At 35.8% G+C, this 26,874-nt stretch overlaps 6 protein-coding genes across 8 annotated transcripts; 1 reads left to right on the plus strand and 5 right to left on the minus strand.

The window, feature by feature from the left end:
- Window positions 1-99: 99 nt before the first annotated feature.
- LOC131605647 (uncharacterized) lies at window positions 100-2,474 on the minus strand. Its single transcript, XM_058877980.1, has 6 exons — window positions 1,660-2,474; window positions 1,380-1,573; window positions 1,076-1,322; window positions 371-1,006; window positions 191-261; window positions 100-144 (listed from the first exon to the last, which is right to left on the minus strand). The coding sequence occupies exons 1-6, from the start codon at window positions 2,339-2,341 to the stop codon at window positions 100-102; spliced, it is 1,875 nt and encodes a 624-aa protein (XP_058733963.1). The 5' UTR covers window positions 2,342-2,474.
- Window positions 2,475-7,260: 4,786 nt separating this feature from the next.
- LOC131605648 (uncharacterized) lies at window positions 7,261-8,715 on the minus strand. The gene is made up of 5 exons (XM_058877981.1): window positions 8,527-8,715; window positions 8,300-8,415; window positions 8,093-8,213; window positions 7,833-8,003; window positions 7,261-7,476 (listed from the first exon to the last, which is right to left on the minus strand). Exons 1-5 carry the CDS (start codon window positions 8,713-8,715, stop codon window positions 7,261-7,263), a joined length of 813 nt encoding a protein of 270 aa, XP_058733964.1.
- Window positions 8,716-9,710: 995 nt separating this feature from the next.
- Window positions 9,711-14,323, plus strand: LOC131602903 (uncharacterized). Its single transcript, XM_058875122.1, has 10 exons — window positions 9,711-10,208; window positions 10,283-10,380; window positions 10,647-10,689; window positions 11,049-11,134; window positions 11,225-11,289; window positions 12,739-12,800; window positions 13,373-13,432; window positions 13,636-13,668; window positions 13,941-14,006; window positions 14,106-14,323. The coding sequence occupies exons 1-10, from the start codon at window positions 9,777-9,779 to the stop codon at window positions 14,178-14,180; spliced, it is 1,020 nt and encodes a 339-aa protein (XP_058731105.1). The 5' UTR covers window positions 9,711-9,776; the 3' UTR covers window positions 14,181-14,323.
- A 4,786-nt stretch (window positions 14,324-19,109) lies between these two features.
- Window positions 19,110-20,124, minus strand: LOC131607639 (uncharacterized). The gene is made up of 2 exons (XM_058879615.1): window positions 19,501-20,124; window positions 19,110-19,405 (listed from the first exon to the last, which is right to left on the minus strand). Exons 1-2 carry the CDS (start codon window positions 20,062-20,064, stop codon window positions 19,202-19,204), a joined length of 768 nt encoding a protein of 255 aa, XP_058735598.1. The 5' UTR covers window positions 20,065-20,124; the 3' UTR covers window positions 19,110-19,201.
- Window positions 20,125-22,521: 2,397 nt separating this feature from the next.
- On the minus strand, window positions 22,522-23,990 carry LOC131605649 (sm-like protein LSM3B; the record flags this gene model as incomplete). Its single annotated transcript, XM_058877982.1, has 3 exons — window positions 22,522-22,985; window positions 23,637-23,732; window positions 23,817-23,990. Coding segments are annotated over 3 exons (360 nt in total), but the record flags the coding sequence as incomplete, so codon positions are not given.
- On the minus strand, window positions 23,958-25,994 carry LOC131607642 (G2/mitotic-specific cyclin-2-like). 3 transcript variants are annotated; one of them, XM_058879616.1, is made up of 6 exons: window positions 25,582-25,994; window positions 25,468-25,501; window positions 25,060-25,380; window positions 24,830-24,949; window positions 24,661-24,737; window positions 23,958-24,414 (listed from the first exon to the last, which is right to left on the minus strand). In XM_058879616.1, the coding sequence occupies exons 3-6, from the start codon at window positions 25,180-25,182 to the stop codon at window positions 24,057-24,059; spliced, it is 678 nt and encodes a 225-aa protein (XP_058735599.1). In that variant the 5' UTR covers window positions 25,183-25,380; window positions 25,468-25,501; window positions 25,582-25,994; the 3' UTR covers window positions 23,958-24,056. The 3 variants fall into 3 exon arrangements, with proteins under 3 accessions (XP_058735599.1, XP_058735601.1, XP_058735600.1); XM_058879618.1 differs by having other exon boundaries at window positions 24,830-24,953; XM_058879617.1 differs by lacking the exon at window positions 25,468-25,501 and having other exon boundaries at window positions 25,060-25,369.
- Window positions 25,995-26,874: the final 880 nt, after the last annotated feature.

The following is a 26,874-nucleotide window of genomic DNA, read 5'->3' on the forward strand; positions in this document are numbered from 1 at the left end:
CTCAAACGACAACAAAAAAAATATGATATTCCAGCATACCATAAACAACACCGAATTGGAGTGATATATCTTATATTTAGCCAGAGTTTAATTGGTCATCTAATGGTCAGTAACAACGCCATTTGTTAATGGAATTGAAACTGCCTGAAACGTGGCAGCAAATAACTTAAAAACCTGCACGTATAGTTACATTAGAAGCTGTGCATGTGCAATCCCAAACTTCATATGCAATGGCTATATTCCATTCTTTGTAATCTACTTCTACAAATGTATTATGAAAAAACAACCTATGCAATTGCAACACGGCAGTGACACTATGGCAAAACAATTGGTTTAAAAAAACAGTATAGTTAATCCAAACATAAAATACCTTGATTTCCAGCAAATAATCTTTGATCATAAAGAATGCCATCCGATAAATACATCCAAGTCTTCCTCCAAACATGTTCGGGTCTATTCATGGATGCAGATAACAACATTGTCACAAATAACTTGCGTAAAAATGGACCGGAACCCCAAAGATGTGCCTCTTTAATCGCCTCGACAATTTCTCGATCATCTTGTAGAAATCCCATAGCAAAGCATGCATCCCTAAAAGTTTTAAGTTGTTTGCCGTCAACTTTCTTGATGTCATTATAGCATAAAGGACCCTTAGTGACAGTGAGCATCATCCGCAAATAAAACAATTCACCGGTGCTTTGGGGAACCCAAATGAGTCGACCAATGGTATACCCTCGTTTCCTTGGTTTCCATGTGCGACTTCTTTTATGATAAACAAATTTGGAAACAAAGTCACCGTAAGTTAGTAATCTTGCTTCCTCATAAGTTTTGTTTGCCTCAAACCAAGATGTAAACATTGACTCGGTTACACTTGGTTTGAGTAAAACATCACCAACTTGCTCGTAGTCTTTGTAGTACACGGAGTTTTCCCCTTCCATATGAAAAAACAATCTTTCTACGGCCGGCTTTCTTCCATGTATAGAATAAGAAAATATCCTCCAACATGCTTCACTTGGGGAGATGTATCGACAATCCAAGTATTGCTTGATTTCGTCAACGTTGTTTTTGTCCTGACCTTGGATGATTGCAGAAATACGATCCGAACCTTTGTTAATATACTTGAAGAGGTATTTGATGGAAGTACTTTGGTTGCACCATTTCATGTTGATGTGTGCTTCGTATTTCAACAACAAACTTGGGTTATGAGGGACCACATGACCACTATGAAAGATGATGCCGTTTTTTTCAATTGTGTGACCGTTGTTTCTTCTCCTATAAACCGGATAACCCTCATGGTCCACTATAGTTGTAGGCTGAAATTTCTTAGGATAAAACTTGGTGCACTTGTTATCTTTCATGCAAGGTGACTTGAGATTTGCCAAACCACAAGGACCATGGACCATGTGAGATTTTACCAAATTGTACAATCGAGGGTGCTTTTTGGGATCAGGCACTTCAGCACTAATGATCTTGTCAATGTCTTCAGGTGCTGGATATTTGTTTGAAGGATGCAAAAATATCAATATATGGGCATGAGGCAATCCTCTCTTTTGGAATTCAATGGTGTACATATCTAGCATGGGGACAACATTAAAAAAATTAGAAATCATGATAGTCACTGTATTATTAAGTATCAGTAAAGGGGCAGAAATAACTCACAAGCAAGCACTTTCCCAAGAACGCCTTTTTTGGTTAAATCTGAAAGCAATTGATCAAACTTGATTTTGAAAATTCTGGAAATGACATCCGGTCGATCTTGAGGCTTCAGATGTAGAGGTCCAAGTACTCTTTGAATCTCAGGCCAATTTGGGTTACAGGTAAAAGTAATAAACAAATCAGGAAAGCCGACTTTACTGCAAATAGCCATCCCATCGTAGTACAATTGATCCATAAACCTACGACCGCCGACAAAGGAGGAGGGCAAAACAACTCGTTTACCCATGGTTATTCCTGGAGCTTGACTTTGATCGCCTTCTTTCTCTAAAGAGTTGTACTTGGACACCCGAAGCTTTGGTTGATTTTTACGTAGCCACTCTAGTTTCTCGGACTCTAACATAGTGTAACCATCGACCAGAAACTGCTGGAACAACCTTCTAGAAGATAACAAAGTCTTAGCTTCAGATAACCTTGTCTGAATGCGAAAGGCAAGCCATTCGCGTATTGTGAGCCTATTTCTTATGCTGTTTTCGTTTCCGGGCAAGTCTCTGTGTGCTACATCAGGTCTATAACCGTCCTCACCATAAGGAAATATCAAAGGATACTGGTAAGCCATGTAAGCGGCATGCAGTTCGTTGATTCTTTGAAGTCTTCCTCCCTTTGTATGCATTATGATATCCCTCATTTCTGCAGTGTCAATATCACCAACAACCAAAGCTGCCACTTCAGACACAGTTGGTTGATTATACACCCTCCCATCGGTGGATCTGCTAGAAATAAGACGCAGCTTCAAGTTTGGAGTTTCCCCATTATTTAACCATTGCCTTGCCATTTGAAAACTCTTGGCATGAGGGTTGAATTCATACAACATGGTTGATAGTTGACTGACAACAACTGGATCAAAGTCTTCTTTGTTCCTTGAGATGGGGAAAAAATGAAATATAATTAAATACATTTAAGGATAGAATTAAAATTTACAAATATCAGTATGATATGTTACAATGAAAGTTAAGGGGTTCCAAGAATAACCTGAGTCCCTGCATTCGGTTTTCGACTTCGTTCTCTGTGTCATAAATATATAACTGAGCAAACTTAGCCTTTTGACCTTGAGGAGGCAACAAACTTCCAATTCGGTGACACGTTTGACCTTGTATCCTTAGGGTTGGAGGCCCACGTCCATTGTTAAACCGATTGTCAACCTTTGCCCCCGGGGACGTGAATGCAAACATCATATTGTACACTCGGATCTGTTGTTGAAACTTGCGGCTAACTAAACTATCGTGATCAAATAAAAGTTTTGCAAGGGTATCCGGAGGCTGTCTAAGCAGTGGGAGTTCAACTTTCCCGTTGCCACAACACATCATAAACTTCGGGTTGGCGGAATGAGAGCTTTTATGCATCCTCTCTTGATACCACATCATCGCTTTACAATAACGACATTCAATAAGAGGGGCGCCGATATCGTAATAATCTACATCAGAATGAAATGGGGCAATAATTTATAAGAATTAGAAAATGAACACCGAAACTGTTTTTGAGAATTGCTCACTGTGTTTAAGAATAGATACCTTGCGAATTGCTGGCAGCATTGTCATGAATTGTAAAAGGTGCATCATAATTTTCGTCATCCGAACATAAGTCATCATCGGATAGATATGCTGTTTTGTTACCAACCATAAAATTAATTCTAAGTAAAAGAACCTAATAATGCAAAGTAAAAGAAGCTAATCACATGGGCAAGTATAATTGACAGTTTAATGGCAAATAGGTGCCTTCTACACAGTTTGGATATTATAAGAAAAAATGCATGGTTTACGAAATAAAGATATCAAACTTACTTGCAAAAGGGTCATAGTCGCTATCATTGTCGGAGTCACTATTAAAATCCAAATTGACCGTGGGTGTAAAAATCGGACATCTTGGCTCCGCGGCATAATTGGGAGCATGTATGGACTTTGAAACTGGCTCTATGTCGTCACCACCAATTCTGGCAGTCTTTTGCGGTAATTGCAGCCCAGTGGCATTAGGTGTAACGACATCCCTGTTGGAGTTCACAAACCACAATCGAATATTAACTTCATTATCATTGAAAATATTTGTCAAAGCAATGTATTAGAAAACAATTTTGGTACCTTGAACCGGATCCTTCACATGTAATAGAATGTTGTAGGCTAATTGTTTGTTTGGAGGAATCTGTGTTCTGCTTAATAGAGAGGTTTGGACGTGTGATAATTTTCCTAGGCCTGCCCCTTCCTGGTTTTTGAACCGTTGCACACCTGTACATTGAAATCCAAGATCAGTAAAATTAAAGTTACAAATACTTCTCTCTTCTTTCTAGGTTAATTTAAAGAAATTTTCAATGTATGCATGCAGCTTTATGAATTTTGTTAACCTGTTAAATTTCACGAATGTCTATAGAATACGCGGCAAGATGTGAACAACATACACCGATGTTAGAATTTCTATATTAAAATTTACCTAGTTTGTAAGTTTGCATAGACTGTATCTGTTTGTGTGGCAATTACGTCCGTAGTAGTCGGTATAGGAAACTTTCTGCACAAGTTAAGCGCCATATTTGGAACTCCATAGGGATTTTTAGGCCGTCCCCGACCGGTTTTGGAATCTGATGGACATCTGTTGACAAAGACAATGGGTAATACATTAGAATATCCACTATAGACATATAACAAATTAAATATACAGCAATGGATAAAACAGATTGTATGAGGGAAAGAATAATTACAATAATGTGGCTCTATTAGAAGAACTTCCGGCTGCGGCAATGTTGTTTTCATGATGAGGAAGCGGTTGCTGGTTAGCGTCTAGTGAGAAATTAGCAAAAGTTTCATTCTCCTTAAGTGTAGAACTTGAAGCAAACTTTGAGAACAGATTTGTGCCTAGGGAGCTTATCTGGCAGCTTTTTAAAGTTTTGAAACCGTGTCTGGACAGGCTAGGTGCCGAACCTACGTCACGTGCACTCGGGTTAATAGATGGTTGATGAATTGGTGTGCCTGTAGCACTGTTTTGGAAGGACGGGGTCAGCTCGGACAAAGGTTGTCTCGGCGCGAGGAAGGAAGGAATATTAACCATGGTTTCCCCATGAAGTATTGGTTGAGGACTAAACTTTTGACGTTTGGACCTATTTTCTTTCAAAATAACTGATCTTCTTGCGCGTGCCTTTTTGGATGAGCTTATTTTGTCAATATGCTCCATATCTACAATAACAAAATGATCTACAACAGTAATACATTCTACAGTTAGTAAACGGTTAATGATGACGGTGTTAAAACAAAGCATCCGTAACAACATGTGGGTGCAACCTGACATACTATACTTAGATGGTACCATATATTCAGTTAGTCCTTGGTCCATCAAAATAATTAATGCAGTTATTGAGAAGTAAATAATACATAGCATTAAATACTCCATGGGAGAGCCAAGAATGTGCAATCTCTATGTATTATAACTGTTATAATATTTTGACATAGTAGGTAATGCTATTAATAAGGTAGATGTGGCAAACATTAAAGGCTTCAACCAACTTCACCTAGTATAAAAAGCAAGATATAACTGTTATATGAAAGATTACAAAGATGTCAAAAAATTTGAACAGAGGTTCAAAGTTCAGCCATTTGCAAGTATGATGTGCTCATCATAAACAGACTAAAAAAGGAATCAATAGAAAAACAAATGGAAGCACAAGTTTGCAAAGGTACAGCCAAGGATTAACTTCTGTTCTTTAGTATTTTGACAATAATGATCAGAATTTGTTCTTTGGTATGCATTGCTATGTCTGTGGAAATCAGTGTGAGAAGCTAACTGCAGTCATCCATGTATGCATAAAATGAGGTTCTTAAACATTGAAGTCATATTATCAGTTTCTTCCATATATATTTTCAATGTTGGTTTTTCCTAACATCTGTTTTGCATATTCTTTTATTGTATTCATTTTCACCCCTATTTGCAAGATGTCTGTATTCTTTAATTCTATTATTTATCATCCCTAACATTGCCTATGGTATGTACCTAGGTTTATTGGTGCATAGTAATTACACAGGAAGTAACATTGGATTCACAAGCAGTGGTAAAATAAGTTTGTTTCAGCTAAATCCAAGGGATATTATTACAAAAGCATACATACATCAAGATGTTAGGCAAGCTCAGATTTGAACCTGGTTCTTCTAATAGTCCAACTTGTGGTGGAGACCTTGTTTCTGATATACAATGAAGATGCCAAACTGTTTCATATGAAATAAATGTTAAGAAATGTGAAGATTTTTTCTCAATGCCAAGGCAAGCTCACACTTCAATTGAAAATGTTTAGGTAAGGTATGTCAGTGTTTTAAGTGCTTCACAATTCATAGTCACTGATATTACAATTTTCTTCAATAGAGTTAAATGTTGTGTAAACTGATAATATGTTTAGGAAATAGGTAAATAGTTGTAGATTACATTTGCAAGTTAGCATATTATTTTAAACAAAAAAAATAGGATGTATAATTCTTAAGGAATCGATTGTTTCACGAATATAGGTTTAAAACTGAAGCAGACCTAGGCTGTGTTTTCATCATGGCATGCTGCAGCAGTGACTGGCAACATGTTTAAAGTTATACAAAATAAACCACTATATAAGCCATTTCTTCTGCCTGGCCACATCACTAATTAATGTAATTACAATATACTGTCATTAAATATCCAGAAATTCTGAATAAAGTTGACTTACCGTGTAAAGAAGTATGGAGCATTTAAGGTTGATGTGATATATTTATCTAGAATATCCCAAAAAGCTGGACTGTGTAACAAACAGCTGCTACTCCTGCGCAACAAAGGTCAATTTCAGAGGTATGATGCAGTTCCCAATGAATTATGATGAAAAAGGAAGTTGTGCATTGTACATTATAGAAAGTTTAATATGAGTTGCTTGTTATAAAAAAGGTCAAAACATGCTGTAAGCCTTAAATGCGTCAGTTATAAAATTATATAAAAACACAAAATGCCCAGCCTTGTTTCCTGCAGACCTTATTAGTTCTATATGAGTTTGGCCAAAACAATATTCAAATTGCATCAATAGATCTACATCAACCATTGTGTGGCATTTTGTGTAAGCTTAGAAACCAATATACAGGGAATTGAAAAACAGTGAAAAAGTAGCAGCCAATAAAGATATAGAACTAATAATTAACATGTTATAATTTTGTCATTGGGGCTGTTTATTTGTTTGAATTGAGTATGTGCTGTATAAAATGTAAGGGTTGGTGAGATAATATGCTGTAGCAAGCACGGATCATATATAAGTCTAAATATATTCTTGTAGGATATATGCTTTTTTGAAACTCCTTGTGATTGCTTAAATTCTAAGGAAGCTTGCATTGTGTATAAATAGAATGGATAAGTGGTAGGAATAATTGATAACAGAATGAATACAAAACGTAGGTAATAATCAAATTAGGAGTTAAAATAGTTAAGAGTAACATGGGATAGATAAGTCATGATGACATTGGTCACAAAAGAAATCTCTTTAGTTAGTGGATTATATCCTTACACATCCAAAATGCTAGAATCAGCAACAAAAAACAGACAAACTGCTGAAATAAACCCACCAAATTATTCTTTCTTCAAATGCTTAATCTTCTTTCCATTCTTGGCCTTAGTGGCTGATTGTTTGGGAGTTATCTCTTCAGGCTGGATTGGATCGTTAAATGAGGTTGACTCTGATACCCTCTTGGCTGGAGTACTGTTGGAGCTTGCCTCTGGGCTCCAAGTCGGGTTAGCAGCTGAGTATGCTTCAGCACAGATTGATTGCTCAGAAGTTTGTGTGAGCTGTAAATGATACATTAAAATGAGTTAAAATACAGCACGGGAATTGCCTCGAAGGACATCGCCTAATCACATATATGAGGGAGTTAACATTAGAGAATATTTATAAAAGATCAGCACAAATTACTTATTTCTAACCTGGTTTGGATTGAGTATCGGAGCAGTGGGGGGGTTGCAAGAACGGGCTCACTTGGCATGGACTGTAACAGCAATAAATCGATGCGAGGTCAATGTGGTTTCTAAAAGAAAGATGAAACAGAACTTGTACAGTGATGAAACAAATGAGTTAAGATGAAACATTTGAAGGCAAATCTGTTTTGAATATGGTTTGTAAAAGAAAGATGAAACAGAACTTGTACCTCATCCGGGGTGAGGTATTTGTCAAACTTGGCGAATAGGCCGTCCTCGTCAAGTATTTTCACGATAGAGAATTGTTGGAACTGTCTTTGATACTTGACACGGAACACAAATTCTTTATTCAACAAAACATCTAGATGAGCAGGCCATATTTTTGGGTTGTCCTCTCCAGCCTATTCAAAATAAAAATTCAGACCATAGGGTTAATAGTGATGTATCTTGGTTATAGTAAGAAAAGCAAAATGTCAATGACAATTCCCACCTCCTTCATAATCTCTCTTAATTCTTTAGCAGTCTTTTTTGTAAAAGGAATACAATCCTTATCCCAAAAAACAAAGGTTCCCTTGTGGTCAGCATAGACGACTTCAACCTCAACTTTGAACCTACAATGAATAAGTGAGTTCTAGGTCATAGGAAGCTATTATAGTAAGATACGCATTTGGGTAGAAGGGCAAGAATAATTGCTCACTTCATAACAGGTTCAGGTGCACTATTTCCAGAAGACCCAGCACATGACTCAAAATACCATCCGTTTTTGGACGCTTTGAAACCGACGGTAGTCCCAATAGTGGTTGCGTAAGAATCCTATTGCATCGAAGAGGATGGAAAACACAATTGAAATCTTAATGGCGTGCTAATGAGATTGAAACCCACAAATCCGGTTCAAAACACAAACGATGAAAAAAAAAGCCTAACCTTTCCTAGTTCAGAGATATATTGAATAGTTTTGACCTCAGCCAAGTTAGTCCAGAAACCTTTTGCAGATTGAATGGTCGAATCGCAAGTTAATGATTGGGAAAGCGCAGGTATACCGGATAAAGCAGTCGCTCCAAAACTGTGCAAAGGTAAGAGCACAGCATAAAGAAATATATTAATTTGCATCATAGTATTTACTGAATTGCAAAGTGGAATTGTTACATTACCTAGCTTTGAATTCGGCAACCTGTGGATGATCCAAGTTAATGTAAAGTCTAGAGCCGTTCCATGCGTTTGAAAGAGACGGCAAACCGGAAACTACAATGAAACGCGATAGGTTGTATTTTTTAAATATATTATTTTTTATAAACCACTCAGTATATAATTATTTTTATATACTATACTTTTTAAACATATCATTTTTCATAAACCGTATTAATTATTTTTTAAAAACGTTAATATATACACTATAATAAAACATTAATATAATAATAAGGAGGGTTTTGTGAGTCCTTAATAATAAGGGGGTTTTGTGAGTCCTTATTTATAGTGTAATCACATTGATCTAATGATCATAAAAACAGTTTGTAACTGCCCCTTAATCATTTGTAACATACTATATAATAAGGGGGTTTTGTAACCGATTGTATAAGTGCGTGAAGTGGTATCATGGCTATTAAGTTGGCCCTTTGTAACTGTTACTCCGAGTTATAATCTCAATTATTGATCTTCAACTATCTTTAGTAGTAACTCGACTGCTACTACTTTTTTAGCACTACTTAATATCTCCGACTTAATACCCGATCCAAAGAATTATGATATGCACACTAAGAAACAACAACTTAATGCTATGTTGTTGTCTGTGTGATCTATTTATCCATGTTTTTTGTTTTTTGTTTTTTTGTTTTTACTTTACTAATCTCCATTTGCTTTAAATTTAAAAATTTTTTATTTTAAATTTATTATATATATATATATAATTATGTTTTACGTAAATAATATATATATTTTGCATAATAATATTAATTAAATTATAATATTAATTTATTAATATTATTTACATAAATTTTTTATATTATTTGCATAAAAAAGATAATTAAAGATATATTCAATTAATCTAAATAATAAAGGGATTATAAATTGAAAACGAAAAGCAACAATAAAGATAAGTAAAATAGAAAAGATAAAAAAACATCGTTGTATTGAAAACATAAAGAGTGGATAGATAGACTGCATAGAAGAAGAAGAAGATGGCATTACGTTGTTCTTCTTCAGCTTCAGCACCGCCATTCATGTTCAACTCCAATGTTGCTGTCAAACAATCTTTTCCTTCAATCTCAATTTCCTTTACAAACCCTAAATTTTATCCCAGTATTAGAATTACCTGCCGTGCAGCCAAATCTGTCAACAATCAGAAAAGTTCTTCTTCAAAGAAAAAGAAGAAAAAGAAAAATTCAGCTGTTGAATTTGACGGTTCAGAAAATAGCAACAAGGATTACGAAGTTTTGAGGGAATTTCCAGTGGAGGCTGCGGAGGCTGATGTGCAAAATTTTAGTACCATTTTGGATTCCCCATTGAAATATGATGATGAAGATATGTTGTTGCCAAGGCCTCCCGCTGGTTTCGTTGTGGACGATGACGGCGTTGTTTCCATCACTTCCAACAATAGAATCGTCACTATTGTAAGCCTTGTTTTGGTTTCCTCTGTTTTTTCATTATTTTTTTTTTTTTGTGACTAAGTTGTTATTGTTAACAGATTGATCCTGAGAACAACCTTCCATTGGAGTGTTTGATTCGGAGAGTATTCAAAAGCTCTGAGAGGGAGGAATGTATGCTGGTCTGCCCGGTCGACACGTAAGTACTTCAAATTCCTCTCTTGCTTTGTAGGCTATATTATGAGTATTTCAAAAATGTCTGTCAAATTATATTCATGTTAGTCCTTTTAAGAGTTCAGGACCAAATTGATAGGAAATAGTTCAAATATAGGGGCTTAATTGGACGCCGTCCTGCAAAGTTAAGGACTAATCGGAATGCAAAAACTGTTACTTTCTTGAGTAGTGTCCCTGCCCTTTCATTTTTATTATCTTTTGACTGTGGATATGGATTTTTTTTTACCGTAGGCCTATGTATATATTAAAGAACACTCCTGATGGAATGTCACCGGTAAGTTTCTGCCCGTAATTCTAAGCTTCCATTTCTATGTATGTTCATTTGATGTTCCTATTTGATGGTATTGCTGTATTTAATCTTGTTTTGAATCTAGTATTTCTCAATGTTCTCTTGAATTACCATCTGATGTTTAACTTGTTTCTTTTGTCAACTGTTTAGATGATTTACATATCAGTCTCTATTGATTTAGTTTATATAATATTGACAGATAAGATTGAACTCTTTTCGGTGGGGAATTTGGGATTAACGTAAAAATGTGTTTCCACATACATACTAAGATTATTATCTTTGTTTTTTTTTTTTTTTACATTTGGCAAGTCTTCTTACCTAAATTCTTGCCTTCTATGTTTTAGATCAATGACGACGAAGAAGTTGAATCTATTCTAGCTGCTGCAGCTTTTGCGCTGGCCAAGATACACATGCATCTTGTTTATAGCGGGTATGCTTCAGATTTCTTGTTATCTATAAACTCACGCATGACATTAAGTTTGTGTTTGATCTTTACGAAATATATGTTTCTCCATATCAGATACTTCTACACTGCACGTGGCGGTTTTTGCTACACAGAACAAGATAAAATTGGATTTCACACAGGTGAGCTTTTCTTTACATTCCCATTCTTTTTAGTACTAATGTTGAGTTGTTAGTTAGAATACAAAAGAAACAAATGATTTGTTCACTTTAGAATATTTTCTTGTTCAAACCTATGTTGTTAATAGCGGCCGGTACGGCACGGAAAAATTGGCGTGGCCGCTTCCTGTTGTACTGGTTTGGCGTGAAAATGAGAAAGCGGGTGGCGCGGCCGCGATCGCAGGTCAAATGCGGTCCAGAGCGGCCGGTTTATTTGGTTTGGCAAAGTGGGTCGGGTCAGACGGTTTTACCCATAATTTTAAACGGTTTGAAGTAACCCTAATTCTTTTCCTTTACTAAGTTCAATCGTGGCTGATTTTGTATCGTAAAAGCTTCCTTGTTCTTCTCCGTTCCTCCATCGCAAAGCTTCTCTATTCCTCCTTCGCTTATCATCATCATCATCATCATCTCTATTCCTCCATTGCTTATCGTCATCATCTATGTTCCTCTGCTTTGTTCCTCCATCGCTCATCATCATCTATGTTCCTCTGCTTTGTTCCTCCATCGCTCATCATCATCATCATCTCTGTTCCTCTGATCTGCTTATAGTATTTTGATCTGTTTCTCTGCTCTGCTTATGGTATTTTGATCTGTTTCTCTGCTCTGCTTATGGTATTTTGATATGTTTCTCTGCTTCTTTCCTCTGCTTTCTCCTCTGCTCTGTTTCTTATTTTATGGTTCTGTTATGTTTTTTTCTTCCAACAGCCATGACAACTCCTCCTCTTACTAAATCTACTCAACCATTATCATCCAATGCTCAGTTGCTTCTTCTGCTAAGCTACACAAACTAACCGGTGATATAGGATGAAAATTTAACCATTTGAAAGACACGTCTACCGGAGGAATTTCCTGGGATAAACAACATCAATTAGAAATAAAAGGAAGTGTGAAGCCTTGCACTCGAGCACCCGAAGACGTTAAGTTGATTTTGCAGGAGCATGAATTTAAGAAATTGGATGCAAAGAAATCGATGTCGAGTGTAGTGCATGAAAATGATAATGAGGCATCACGGCTGCTAAACATATCTAGGATTCGAAGTGGAAAAAGTTCAGTTGAAGAGGGGAGTATACCAGCTGCCAAGAAGAATACAAAAGGATGTAATTTACTATAGAAAACCAGAGGAAACTTTGAAAAAGGGAAAGCAAACAAGTTTGAATGATGCTTGTGGTAAGAAAGCAAGAGCGAGTTGTTGTCAATACATAGGACGTTTCTTTTATCGGAATAGAATTCCTGTGCTGTGTCTGTTTGTGATTTCTTTTAACAAGTTCAATACTCCTAAAGTTGAAGGGCTAATCTTTAGGTAGCTATTATAAACACATTATAACTGTGGGTTATTTCTCGAGTGATTATGTACCTCACCACTAATTGATTTTATGCTCAAAATATAACAAAGTTGTTATTACCCTTTTGCAGATGATGGTGAAGACATTGAAGGCTTGCCAAGTGATGGTGTAGGAATTACATATTTTGAGTTGGTAATTTTATCATCTTTAACTAGACATTTACATGTTTATGAATTTGTGTCTTCTTTTATAGGATTTGTTCTTAATAGAAGAATTTCATTCAATTAATTTCTGCTTAACTTGTTTGATTGCCTGTGTTTTATTTTTAACTTCACTAGTATGCAAATCGTAATGACCAATTATTTGAAATGAGTTTATTTTTGGAAGTGTGTTTTTGCAGTCCACTGTAAGAGTGTTATTACCATCATAAGAGTGTTGATTTTGTTTTCCCATCTGTTTTGATCAAGTCTTCTGGAAAATTCCAGATATCATCTTTACATTATTCTAGTTGGTCTTTTTTATTTTTATTTTTATGTAGTGCTGATTGTAGTTTCTTACAACCATAATGTATATATTATAAAGAAGTATTCTTTGCTGGTATAATAATGCATTTTTGGTTATTTGTCCTCGTACATTATTTAAACTTAGAAGTTAGAAGCATAAAAATGGAACCTCTGGCCTGATACAAATTTCAGTAGAACTATGGACATAAAGTTTTACCGTGTGCTAGCGCTAATTTTAGTTTTTCTTGTTTCCTTTTTTAGGAAGGTAGTACCTACCTAATTTATACATCATCTAAGCCACTTCAATTTGTTGTTGTGAAGGTAAGCTTCTACTTGTACAAACTTTGAATTGAAGCAGTGCTAGTATTCTATATAATCTTGAACACCTCATTTTGTGAATACCATTGTGAATGTAGTGTTAAAGTTAATTTAGCCTCCTTTTGGAGTTTGGAAGAAAGGAAAAGGAAAGGGTCCCCAACTTAAAATATATATTATGATAATTAAATTGGCTTTTTTTTGTGCAGGGTGAGAATGGACTGTTTCAAATGGCTGATGATGTAAGTAGTCAACTAGCCAATCACTACAACATTTGTTCATCATTTTCTTTCTTATTTCAAATCTTTGTATTTCGTATGTTGCATGAACCTCTTCCCACTTTATCCTCTTCAATATTTTTTATGGTGAGAATGCCTCTTACAAAAGGATTCTTCAGATTTGGCTGTCTTAATATTTTCTGATCTTGGCAAGCACTATATAGCATCTTTATAGTACTGTTAATTTCTGATGTCTTTGGGCTTGTGATTTAATCTTTGACAACTTTTGTAAATAGGACTTAGTGGAAGATTATGCTGTAATTGATGCTATAGATGAGGAGTTTGAGTTCAATGCATTAGTGGTATGTGATATCATTCTTTAATGCATTAGTGGTAACTGATATAATATTTTTCTGAGTTTGACACTAACATTTCCATTGTTTGTGTTATCTTCCCTGTAGGTAGAAGAAGCTGCATTTATTGAAGGAATGCTTGATGAAAGTGATAGTGAAAATGATAGTGAAAATGAAATCTAGTTATTTTTGGCTGTAGAGCCATTGCCATGGTTTAGTTAGTAATTGTTGTTTGAAAAGTAGAGATAGAATGTCCTATAAATTAGAGATAGAATATACACTATCAATTTTGTATATCAATTGTTGCTTAAGTTTAATAACCATTGTTTAGCAATTGCATCCAAAACAAAATAAAATTGTCATTAATATAACAACTAACAATATCAACATATGCTTTGTGAATAGGAATTAGTTTAAATGTATTTATTTAGTGTAATTACCGATATAGCCCTGTAACCTTTATATATATGAGAAATAATAATGAGAAAAGTATGAAGCCAAGAATTATTGACATGGTATCAGTAGGTTTTCGATCAAACCTGTGAGTCTTAGGTTAATCTTGGCTTTATTCAGCGACACCCCACTGGGTCGCTCTTGAAATCATCTCGGTAGATCTCGTTTCTCGGTAATTGAAATCATCTCGGTTCTCGGTAATTTCTTTCAAGATTGCGATTCTAATCTCTGGTGCTTACAATCGTGTTTCTGCAAATCGTGTTTGCTTTGATCGTGTTCTCGTATCGGTGTCGGAAAGTATTCTGAATTAGGGTTTTGATTTGGTGTCGGCAAGTATTCTGAATTAGGGTTTTGATTTGGTGTCGGCGAGTATCCTGAATTAGGGTTTTGATTTGGTGTCGGCGAGTATCCTGAATTGGGGTGTTGATTTGGTGTCGGCAAGTATTCTTCAGTGTTCCGTTGGTGTTTCTTGTTTCACGTTAACAAAATTGTTACGTTAACAAAATTGTTCTTAAGTCATCTCTGATATTATGGCTTCCGGAAAAGAGAGAGATCATATTTGTGTTCGTTTTACCGGAAAAAATTATCTTGTTTGGGAATTTCAGTTTCGGATGTATGTCAAAGGGAAAGGATTATGGAGTCACTTGGACGATGTCTCTTTGCCACCGTTAGAGACAACTGACTTAGATGCATGGGAAATAGAAGATGCTCAGATTATCACTTGGATTCTCGGTACTATTGATCCTCACATGATTAATAATTTGCGATCTTTTTCAACTGCTCAAGAAATGTGGAACTACTTGAAGCGTATCTATAACCTAGACAATGCGGCCAAACGTTTTCAGTTGGAGCTAGACATTGCCAATTACAAACAAGGCAATCTGTCTATTCAAGAATATTATTATGGTTTTTTGAATTTGTGGACAGAACACTCTGCAATTATACATGTTGAGGTACCCAAGAGTTCTCTCGCGGATGTCCAAGAGGTCTACAATACTAGTAGGCGAGATCAATTTCTCATGAAGCTTCGTGCAGAATTTGAGGTTGTCAGAGGTGCCTTGCTGAATAGGAATCCTGTTCCTTCTTTAGATACATGTGTCGGTGAACTTCTCAGAGAGGAACAACGTCTTGCTACTCAAGGATCCATGTCTCATGATGTTGTCATTTCAGAGTCTGCTATGTTTGCATATGCTCCTCAGGGTAGAGGTAAAGGTCGTAATATTCGACATGTCCAATGTTTCTCTTGCAAACAATTTGGACATTTTGCTCAGAGTTGCAGTAAGAAGTTTTGTAATTATTGCAAGCAGCGGGGCCATATTATCTCTGATTGTCCCACTCGTTCTCCACGATCAGCACAACTTTCGGTGCAAGCATTTCCTGCTAGTACAAGCTCTGCAGTTGGTCCTTCCATCACCAATCCATCTAATGGTGGTGCTCTCCAACCTGAAACAATCAAACAGATGGTACTTTCCGCTCTTTCAACCTTGGGAATTCAGGGTAAGTCTTCGAATGTTTCCTGCCCGTGGTTTCTTGATTCTGGTGCATCCAATCACATGACAGCCTCTTCTGAATACTTGCACAATTTACATTCTTACCATGATAATCAGAAAATTCAAATTGCGGATGGTAATGCTCTCTCTATCACTAATGTTGGTGACCTTAACTCTGATTTTCGGGATGTGTTTGTATCACTTGGACTTGCTTCCAATTTATTATCTGTTGGTCAATTGGTTCATAATAATTGTAATGTAAATTTTTCTCGTGATGGTTGCCTTGTGCAGGAACAGGTGTCGGGGAAGGTGGTTGCGAAGGGGCCTAAAGTGGGAAGACTGTTTCCACTTCAGTTTATTTCTAGTCATTTATCTCTTGCTTGTAATAATGTCTTGAATTCTTATGAGGATTGGCATAGAAAATTGGGTCATCCTAACTCTGCTGTTTTATCTCATTTATTTAAAAATGGTTTGTTGGGAAAAAATGTTGTTTCTAATGCCTCTCTTTCATGTTCTGTTTGCAAATTAGCTAAAAGTAAAAAACTTCCTTTTCCGTCTGGTACTTATCGGGCTTCCTCTTGTTTTGAAATGATTCATAGTGATGTATGGGGTATGTCTCCTGTAGTTTCTCATGCTCGCTATAAATATTTTGTCACATTTATTGATGATTATAGTCGTTTTACTTGGATATATTTTCTTCGGTCTAAATCTAAAGTGTTTTCTATGTTTAAGAAATTTCTGACATATGTTGAAACTCAATTTCATGAAAGTGTTAAAAAATTTCGCTCTGATTCTGGTGGTGTGTACATGTCTCGTGAGTTTCAATAATTTCTTCAACAAAAAGGCATTTTGTCTCAACGATCTTGTCCCAATACCCCCCAACAAAATGGGATGGCAGAACGCAAGAATCGTCATTTGCTTGATGTGACACGCACTTTACTTCTTCAAGCTTCTGTACCACCCCGATTTTGGGTGGAGGCTCTTTCCACAGCTGTCTTATTGATCAATCGTCTTCCTTCTACGGTTATTGATCTCGATTCTCCTTTTTTTCGTCTTTTTAAAATTCAACCTAATTATAATGATTTACATACCTTTGGATGTGTTTGTTTTGTTCACTTACCTCCATTTAAAAGGCATAAGCTTGGAGCGCAGTCTGTTCAATGTGCGTTTATGGGGTATAGTCACTCTCATAAGGGATTTGTGTGTTATGATGTCATTAACCATCGTTTTCGTATTTTTAGGAATGTGACATTTTTTGATAATCAGTTTATGTTTCCATGTGTTTCTCCTGTCATGAATGATATTGTTACTCTTCCTAAGTTTTCTATTATGCCTCAATCTATAGAACTATAAACCAGGTCATGTATATGTCAGAAAACACAAACAGCAGGTTCCCACACTCCTTCCCGACGCTGAACCGCCACCTGATCCTGTAATGGTTGAACCACGACGTTCTGGTCGAATATCTCGAGCACCAGATAGATATTCACCAGACAGGTATGATTCCTCACATACTTCTCTAACTGCCACACTCTCTAGCATATCTATTCCTACTTGCTATTCACAGGCTGTTAAAGATGTACGTTGGATAAAAGCAATGAATGAGGAACTTCAAGCTCTTCAAGAGAATTTCACATGAGATATTGTGTCCTGTCCTCCTGATGTTAAACACATTGGCTGCAAATGGGTGTATTCTGTGAAATTGAATTCTGATGGGTCCCTTAACCGTTTCAAGGCTCGCTTGGTTGCCTTAGGAAACAAGCAGGAATATGAAATTGATTAAGATGAGACATTTGCACTGGTTGCCAAAATGACATCTGTTCGTACGGTACTCTCTATAGCTGCTTCTAACGGGTGGACTCTTCATCAATTAGATGTGAAAAATGCTTTTCTTCATGGTGACCTAGCGGAAGATATTTATATGACTCCTCCTCAAGGTTTATTTCCGTCATCTAAGGGTGTGTGCAAGCTCAAACGCTCTTTATACGGTTTGAAACAAGCGCCTAGAGCATGGTATAAAAAATTTCGCTCCACTCTACTTGGGTTTTCCTTTACTCAGAGTCAGTACGATTCTTCTCTATTTATTCATAGAACATCTACTGGAATTGTCTTACTTCTTCTGTATGTTGATGATATGATTATTACTGGTTCTGATCATGCTTCCATTCAAAGCCTTAAACAACAGTTACAAGCAGCGTTTCATATGAAAGATCTTGGTAATTTGCATTATTTTCTTGGTCTTGAGGTTCATTCTACATCCAAGGGCATATTCCTCCATCAACACAAGTATGCCACCGATTTAATTTCTATGACTGGTCTGCAATTGGCTAATCCAGTAGATACTCCTCTTGAGGTTAATGTTAAATATCATCGTGATGATGGTGATCTATTTCATGATCCCTTATTGTATCGTCAACTCGTGGGTAGCCTTAATTACTTGACTATTACTCGCCCTGACATATCATTTGCTGTTCAACAAGTAAGACAATTCATGCACTCTCCTCGCAACCTACACTTGGCAGCAGTTCGACGTATAATTCGTTACTTGAAGGGAAGCTCTCATCGTGGTTTATTCTTTCCTACTGGCGTTCCTCCTAAATTGAGTGCTTATAGTGATGCCGATTGGGCAGGGTGCCCTGATACTCGACGATCTGTCACTGGTTGGTGCATGTTTCTTGGCTCTTCATTGATCTCATGGAAAAGTAAGAAACAAGCGAGAGTCTCTAAATCTTCTACTGAATCTGAGTATCGTGCCATGTCTGCTGCTTGTTCAGAAATAATTTGGCTTCGTGGTCTTTTGACTGAACTTGGATTTCCTCAAATAGAGCCAACTTCACTTTATGCTGACAATACAAGTGCCATCCAAATTGTTGCGAATCCTGTTTTTCATGAACGCACCAAATATATTGAAGTTGATTGTCACTCAATCTGTGACGCTTATGATGACAAAATAATATCACTTCCTCATGTCAGTACTCAGTTGCAGATTGCAGATATTCTTACCAAGGTTGTTCCGCGTCCACGTCATCAGTTTCTTGTTAGCAAATTGATGCTCATTGACAAGCAGCATCAATTTGAGGGGGATGTGAATAGGAATTAGTTTAAATGTATTTATTTAGTGTAATTACCGATATAGCCCTGTAACCTTTATATATACGAGAAATAATAATGAGAAAATGAAGCCAAGAATTATTGACATGCTTCTCTTCAAGGGAAAGAAAAGTGCTAATCTATTTAAAATAGCAAGAGATGTTGAGCAAATTAAAGACATAAATTTATTGTCTTTCTCTTTGGTACATGTGGTTTGTCCTCAGCAGCCTTGGCATAGATCTCTTCCCTCTCTTGGAAATACCTCTTGAAAGCCCTTGGAAGGAACCTTGGAATCAAGAATCCAAAGAGATTGATGGAGAAATAAACCAGATTGACAACAGCCAGAACCCTCCCAAACCAAAACCATGCCTTGTCCTGCACATGCATAAAAATTGCAAATCATTTCCAATATACGCATACCTGAATACATCAAAGTTACAAAACATGTCACATTCATAAATGGAAGTAACCTTAATGTGTGCATTTGGTGACAAAATGATGTTGAGCCAGACATCATGTATCCAATTAATATCCACAAAGATCCTCCTCACTGTATACATCAAAGGCACCAATGCTCTAACAGGAGGTGAAAACATTGACAACCCAGTTATTATATTTTCAGTGAGTATTTGAAAAGAGATCAAAAACAAGTGTGGACTTGCAGATTTCACAGCATGCTTATCCCCTCTACCAAATCCACCCAAAACATAAGCCAGAGGCAAGAACAAACCCAATATTGTTCCAACAATAACATAGACTCGAAAAGCCTTGCTGCCATGGAAAATAGTTTGGGACACTCCATGAGTGTATGATGGAAAAACAAAACGTGAAAGTGCTAATAGATAGATAGAGACAAAGACAGGAAAGAGTAGATCAAAAAGTGAGACAAGACCACTTGCTGAGAAAACCAATACAAAAGCCACAAGTTGTAGCTCTATTACACGTAATGAACCCATCATTGTCATGCTTCCATATTGTTGTCTTTTATCTGTTTCATTTGTATCACCAGCCACTGCCATTGACACACCAGACATAGCTCTTCCTTACTTAGTAGCTGTACTAAACTGAACTTAAAAGGTGTGATGAAAATGACAAGTTGAAAAGAAGATCTTGAATTCAACGATAGTTATAAGCAAAGATTGGATATGTTGAAGTATTTTGAGTAATAAGAAGTGAGAAAAAGACAGATTGTGTATCAACACTACAAGTGAAAAAAAAACGTGTAGAGTAGCATGTGTGACACTTGCTTTCTTCTACACGTGTGTTGGATCATTGGTACACATGTGTCATGTTGTGCATGATATGTGTCTTTTTATCCAAGTTGGAAAGTTTTGTTTTAGGCGGTTCTGAAAGACTGGTTTAGGTTGAAAATTTAAATTCAAGTAGAGTACAAACAATGAAGTTAGAAATTCATGCTATTATTTGGAGGCTTTGGATTTACATGAGCTAATTAAAGAATTTCCTTAAGTTAACAAACACCAAAGAATATTTGCATTTTTATTCAAAAAAGTAATGGTAATCGCAAGTAACAACTACATTGGGTGGTATAGATGCATGTTGGAAACCAAGACAATGAATGACATCTTTAGATGGCAACAATGAAGATGGTTCTTAAAAGTTAAAACTCAAATGTAACATAATGATCTCAAGACCCTCAGGTGTGAAAAATCAGGGAGCTTTTCATTCAACAAATCACAAGGAATTCTCCTTTAATAGCACTAGATGGAATCTCTTATAATCATTTATTTACTGTTGTTCCCCATAATCAAACAACTTTGACAAAAACTATCCTTAACCACTTAATTTCGCAAACCCGTCGCTCTTTTGTCTCTAATGATTCTGTGATTGTGGACTTGTATGTTCTTTCATAACAATATCTCCCTTACAAGTCCCGTGTTTAAGAGACTATTGATTATTATGTTTTTTTGTTTAAATACTTTTCCCTTTAAAATTTATAACCAATCCGTCTCTATAAGGCTCTTAGGTATCGTGGACTACTATATTATAACTCAAGCCCACTAATTACAAATCTAATTACAAATTCTCAAGCACATAAATAAGAGACTTCCAATGCTCAAGTACACAAGCAAGAGACTTCCAATGCTCAAACTCTTAAGTAAGATACTTCTAACGCTCAGGAACACGGGTAAGAGATTTTCATATGCTCAAGCACACAAACAAGAGACTTCTTACAATCTAACTTGCATATGAGATTGTTTAAGAGTTACACTTGATATACAATCAGAGGTGTAAACAAGATACAATACAAAAGACTCTTAATACTTAAGAATTTTTAAGAATGTACGAGTGTTAATAAATTTTAAATTTGAACTTGTGCTTTTGATTTGACAGAGTAACAAGTCTTTGTCTGTCAATAGTTCATTCGATCTGTAGCTTTTCTTTAAGTCTTCGGTCCCTTAAATAGATAAACATAAGAGATTGGAGAAGACTTCTCGCACAAGTGAATCTATGTGAAGCTTTCATCAAATATGTTGAGACGTTTCTTCAAATGGTTAATGCTTGCGAAAAATTCTTTTGAAAATATTTAGCTTCAAAAGGAATTATATGTTTCATCCTTGTTGTCTTTGAACTTGAATTTTCACGTGATCAGATAAAGACAATTTGATCCCTTAGTCTGATAGTGACCTATCAAAGTTTCTTGATCCTAAAACTTTGACTGACTTATGAGTCTTTAGAATCTTAAGAGGTTGACCTTCTTCGGAGTTTGAGTCTTCAGAAATTGACCCCTCTTCAGAATCTGGACCTTCAGAGGTTGACTTTCTTTAGAGTTTAATCTTCAAAATTTCACCTCTTTAGAGTCTGGTTTTCAGATTCTGATCACTACAGGAAAAAAGGCCTCCTGCCACGCCCAGAAAACCGAGGCTATATGCAAAATAACCGTGGCGTAACGCTTAGGCCACGGTTTGGCCATGGAAATCCAACTGTGGAGTATACGGCCGTGGCCTAAAGTAAAGTCCACAGTTTTTTGGTATAGACCACGCCTTTTTTACAACCGTGGCTTTTTTAGGCCACGGTTTAGGTAGTTTGATTAAGGCCGCGGTTTGTATTTGCCATGACTGCAAAACTGTGGCTATATGGTAAAGCCACGGTTTCAATTTAACGTTTACGATACAGTTTTGGTTCAAGATATAGCCACGGTTTGGTTATGACCACAAATTTAAAACCGTGATTATATGTTATGCATTCTAAACCATTTATCTTGCCACAGTTTATTTCTGTATCATTATATAAATATGTCATTATATATATATATATATATATATATATATATATATATATATATATATATATATATATATATATATATTAAAAATGATATTGATGATTAGAATCTAATTAATTACAAGCAAATTAACATTAACGTCAATAGAGCTGATATATAATTAAATTTAAAGAATAAGTAAATAGCATTTTTTCTAAACTATTCATCAATGGTAAATTCTATTTTACATGTATGTTGCTTACATATATAAGCAAAGAGCTGATAAAAAAAATCTAAATTTAAGACCGAACTTCATAAATCCAAGCAATTACATTGGTTATATCAATTGAGTTAGACAAACAAAACACATGTGCTGATTAAAAAGAAAGACTTATGATCTAACAAAGAATCTAAACATCATATCCTCTAAGGTCATAAGATATAGTACTTGATTTGATCATATTCACATTTACACCCTTTTCATATTTCTTTCTATTTTTCGAAAATGTTACAAGCTGCTTAGAACCAAAAAAGTAGCATCGAAAATGTTACAAGCTGCTTAGAACCAAAAAGTAGCAGACTTGCAATGTTTAGCTTGAGAGGGAAGGAACATAGGTGAAAGAGAAGTGCTGCTCACATTCTTCAAATGTCAGATCTATCTGGTGACTTAATAATGTAAGGAAGGTGTTGGCTTGAAGTGACAGAAGTTTCTGTCGGTCTGTTTCCCATATCCTGAATTTTGTGAAGGAGAAACGTCCCTGATAAAACACTTTAAGGATACAAACTTGTACCTTTAACTACTTCATAGGCAATAGTAGGCACATATTCACCCAATCTTGGTACCAAAAATAGACTTCTTGAAACTTGCCAGAGGCAAGGAGAAATCTATTACTGAAGATTATTAAATTTTTAGGGAGAATAAAAACAAAACAAAAAAAATAGTCAGGTAAGACAATTTTCATTATACTCGGTCAAGCAAATAGTCAGGTAACAACTTAGTTGATATCAAAGTCTTGAAAACACAAGACCAATAGTGGAAAGAAAAAGCCAATAATCTAGTTTTAAAAGTAGCTAGAAGTGACTAACTTTTACTATTATACTCATCAATATGCACAACATTTAGGTGCACTCGTTTCCAAAAGATGTTTCCACAACCAAATTTTATTCAAAGTTTCTAAAATGAGGAGCATGATTTGGAATATTTCCAAAGTTCTCTAAAACACTAAACTAATTCACTTTTTGAGTAACTTGAATTGGAGAGTTTTAGTTATATAATACTTCCGTAAAAATGGCCATTATTATTAACAAATAATAATAAACAAATACAAATTTCAATTTTTGCATCCAATTAGGTTAGCAGAACAGTAAATAAAAAGTGCTTACCCTAAAAATTTCTTCATACGTCTCATCATCAATTTCAACAGTGGTAACAATTTCTTCAACATCACCAAGAATCATATTAAGATGCTGATCAAAAGCCTGCAAATCGAAGATCAAATTGAAAAACAGCTACTAAAAAAGTGTAATAAGAAACGAGAGATAAAAAGAAAAAGAAGAAGTTACATGAAGCTTGCCACGAAGCTCTCTGTCAGAACGGAGTTTGACATAGATACGTTCATCGAGATTGAGTCGTATGAGATCCAAAGGCTCATTCACTAGTAGCAATGTCTGTGTGCTGCTGTCAACAACACTTACACAACTAAGAATAGAAGGTGGTAATGGTGTTACACCTGCATACCTATATACGGAAAACTGAATTAATCAGTCTTAAGGACATACCAAAAACACCAATACCAAACAATGCTACGCTACCAAACAACCTTGAGCAGAAAAACAAAAATAGATATAACAAACCAATTCCATGCTGTCTATACTGCTAAACAGAAACTCAACAGAAAATGAACCATTGGCTGATATGTTATAGTCATTTGCATAGTCTCCGTTGATCTGGTGAGGCGACCAAGCAATGGCCTTCACAGCAACAGTGTGCTCCATAAGTCTCAAAGTTGGAGACCTTCGCCAGAATTCTGTATAAGTAGACACAAGGAACCTTCTCTGGCCATTAAAGTGATCTTGGTAACTAAAGAGATGAACATCTTCTTGTTCTTTGGCAAATTTTACTGCTTCATCTTGCCTAGGGAATGTAAACCAAACTTCCTTCCTAGATAAAAATCAACCTTTGATTCAAGCCATAATCTGATACATTAAGTAAGATAAAAATAAACAGTTGAAAAAAGTAAAGGGTAGAAACCAGCTTCAAAAAAACACCTTAAGTTCTGTTTATTTCGCTGGGAGAGATCAACATGTATCTCATGTAACAATCTCCATAAACTGGTTGGTTTTTTCGGAGAAACCATTATAGAGAATATCAAGTGAGGCTAGAAGTTTATAATATTTAAATCCGTACCAATCAACAAGAATCGCTCTCATCTTGGCATTTATATCAGGCTGAGAAACCATGTAATCATGTACAGGACAGTCATCCTGCGCCAATCATCAAATTTACAATATTAGATAACATGGAATAAGAAACTATCATCAATGTACATAAAACAAAACATAGAACAGAACATTACTTCGCTGAGTTTGTAAAACTTATAAATATCATCAATGTACTCAGTTGCAGCCAATTCACTATCCTTGTCAGTTGCATCAATGTTCATTACCATATCATTTGGCACATTTCTACCAACAGCCTGACTTTAACAATCAAAAACAAAAAAACCATACTTCTATCAGTCTACATTGAAAAACAACATCCTAAATACAAAACCAGAGTTCACATGAAAAAGGGTTAGGTATTAACCTTGCTTCTAGCTGAAAGAACTGAACTAAATGTCCTGACATTTATCTTAGATCTTTCTCTTAACTTTCTTCCTTTAGGAGGCTGTTTCTCTTTCACTTCAGTAGGTTTCTGAGCTTGTTCCATCTTTTTCGCAGCAACAAAGTTTCCATTGACAACATCAGGCACTACTATCTACAACATCATTCAAATTCCATCAAAACAGATTAAAAAATACAGCCTTTCAAGAAAATACCATCAAAATATAACAAAACAAACTTAATAACAGATTAAAAACACACCTTGTTCTTCTATGCTGCTTGAGCAATAGCAGCTAATTGATTCCTTCAACAAAACAAAATGATAAACATGAGTTAACAATAATTTAGTAATTAAATAATTTAACTTTAATAAAAAATATAAAAACAGAACCTTGTGATGCGCTTAGGCTCATTAGCATGAGGATCTGCAGGATTAATCACAAGATTTCCAATATTTGCAACAACAACAATTAGAATAACTTAAAATAGAAACGAAAGAGATTACCGTGTGATTGTAGGTCGAATTCGTCGCGTGCAGTAGTGTTGTTGGAGCAATCGAAGGAAGCTGCAGAGGGCAGAAATTGTGTGGGTTGAGCGTTGAATGCGTGTTGAACCGTGTGAATGTCTTGCGTGATGTTGAATGATGCGGATCCGATGTTGCTCGATCTGAATCCGAAGAGAAGGTTGTGATGATGTGTTGTTGAACTGATTGTTGAGTTGAATACAAAATTAGGGTTCTTAGATTGGTGAAGGAAGAAGAAATTGGGGAATACGAAATTAGGGTTCTTGGAGAGAAGTGAGAACGTGATTCTGAAGTTTGTGGGAAGAAGAAATTTGGATCTGAGATGTTGAGTTGAATCTGATATGTTGAGCGGCACCGTGTGTTTGGGAAAGAGAAGAAAGAGAGAGCTCAATTGATTTTAGGGTTTGTGTATTTATCATTTCAATTTTCCTTTTACTTTTTTAATCTAAAAAAATTATAAAAGAAAATAATTATGAGAGGGAAACCAAAAAAAAGAGGGAAAGTTTGGAGGGATATATTTTTTTAGGGTTGGGCCACAGTTTGAAGTGAAAATTATAAGGCCGCGGTTTTCCTTTGCGGCTAAAAATATCTGCAGTTGTCTAACCGTGGCAATTGAAGTAAAGGCCACAGTTTCATACTCCGGATTCAATATTCTATAACATACGTCTACGCTTTGATAACCATGGCCAAATCATATATGTGGCCACAGTTTCTGAGCTGTGGACAATTTTAGCGTGGCCGTAGGCCAAATTTCTAGTAGTGGATCCTTCAGATTCATATCTTTAAACTTCTCTTCAAATTTTCAACTTCAATGTTAGAACTTAACTTATATCACAAATTTTTAGTCTATGGTCCTGGACACTTGAACACAAGTTAGTATACCCAATTGTTCTTTAAATACTTTGTTATCATCAAAACCTTAGGAATATGGTACAAACCAATTTTTTTCAACAATCTCCTCCCTTTATGATGATGGCAAACATAAGTATTTAAAAATAATGGTTTGTTTATTTAATTAATAAACTGACTCCAGGGTCTGAGGTTTGTAAGCTCTCGCTGAGTTTGATACTCCTAAGGGATAAGTTTGTAAGTTCCCCTCTAAGTTTTATCTAGATTAATTTTTAAAGCATAATATATATAACACATCAAAATTTAAGTCAGATCCAGAGCTTATTATCTTACTCCCTTTTTGTCATCAACAAAAATATAAAGAAGGTGTTTTGGTCTGGGCCCGCGAGCAGACCCATCGTCGGCCAGGGCCCAATCTAGCGTAAA

The sequence above is a fragment of the Vicia villosa genome, linkage group LG5 (assembly GCF_029867415.1).
Source record: "Vicia villosa cultivar HV-30 ecotype Madison, WI linkage group LG5, Vvil1.0, whole genome shotgun sequence".
Taxonomy (NCBI): domain Eukaryota; kingdom Viridiplantae; phylum Streptophyta; class Magnoliopsida; order Fabales; family Fabaceae; genus Vicia; species Vicia villosa.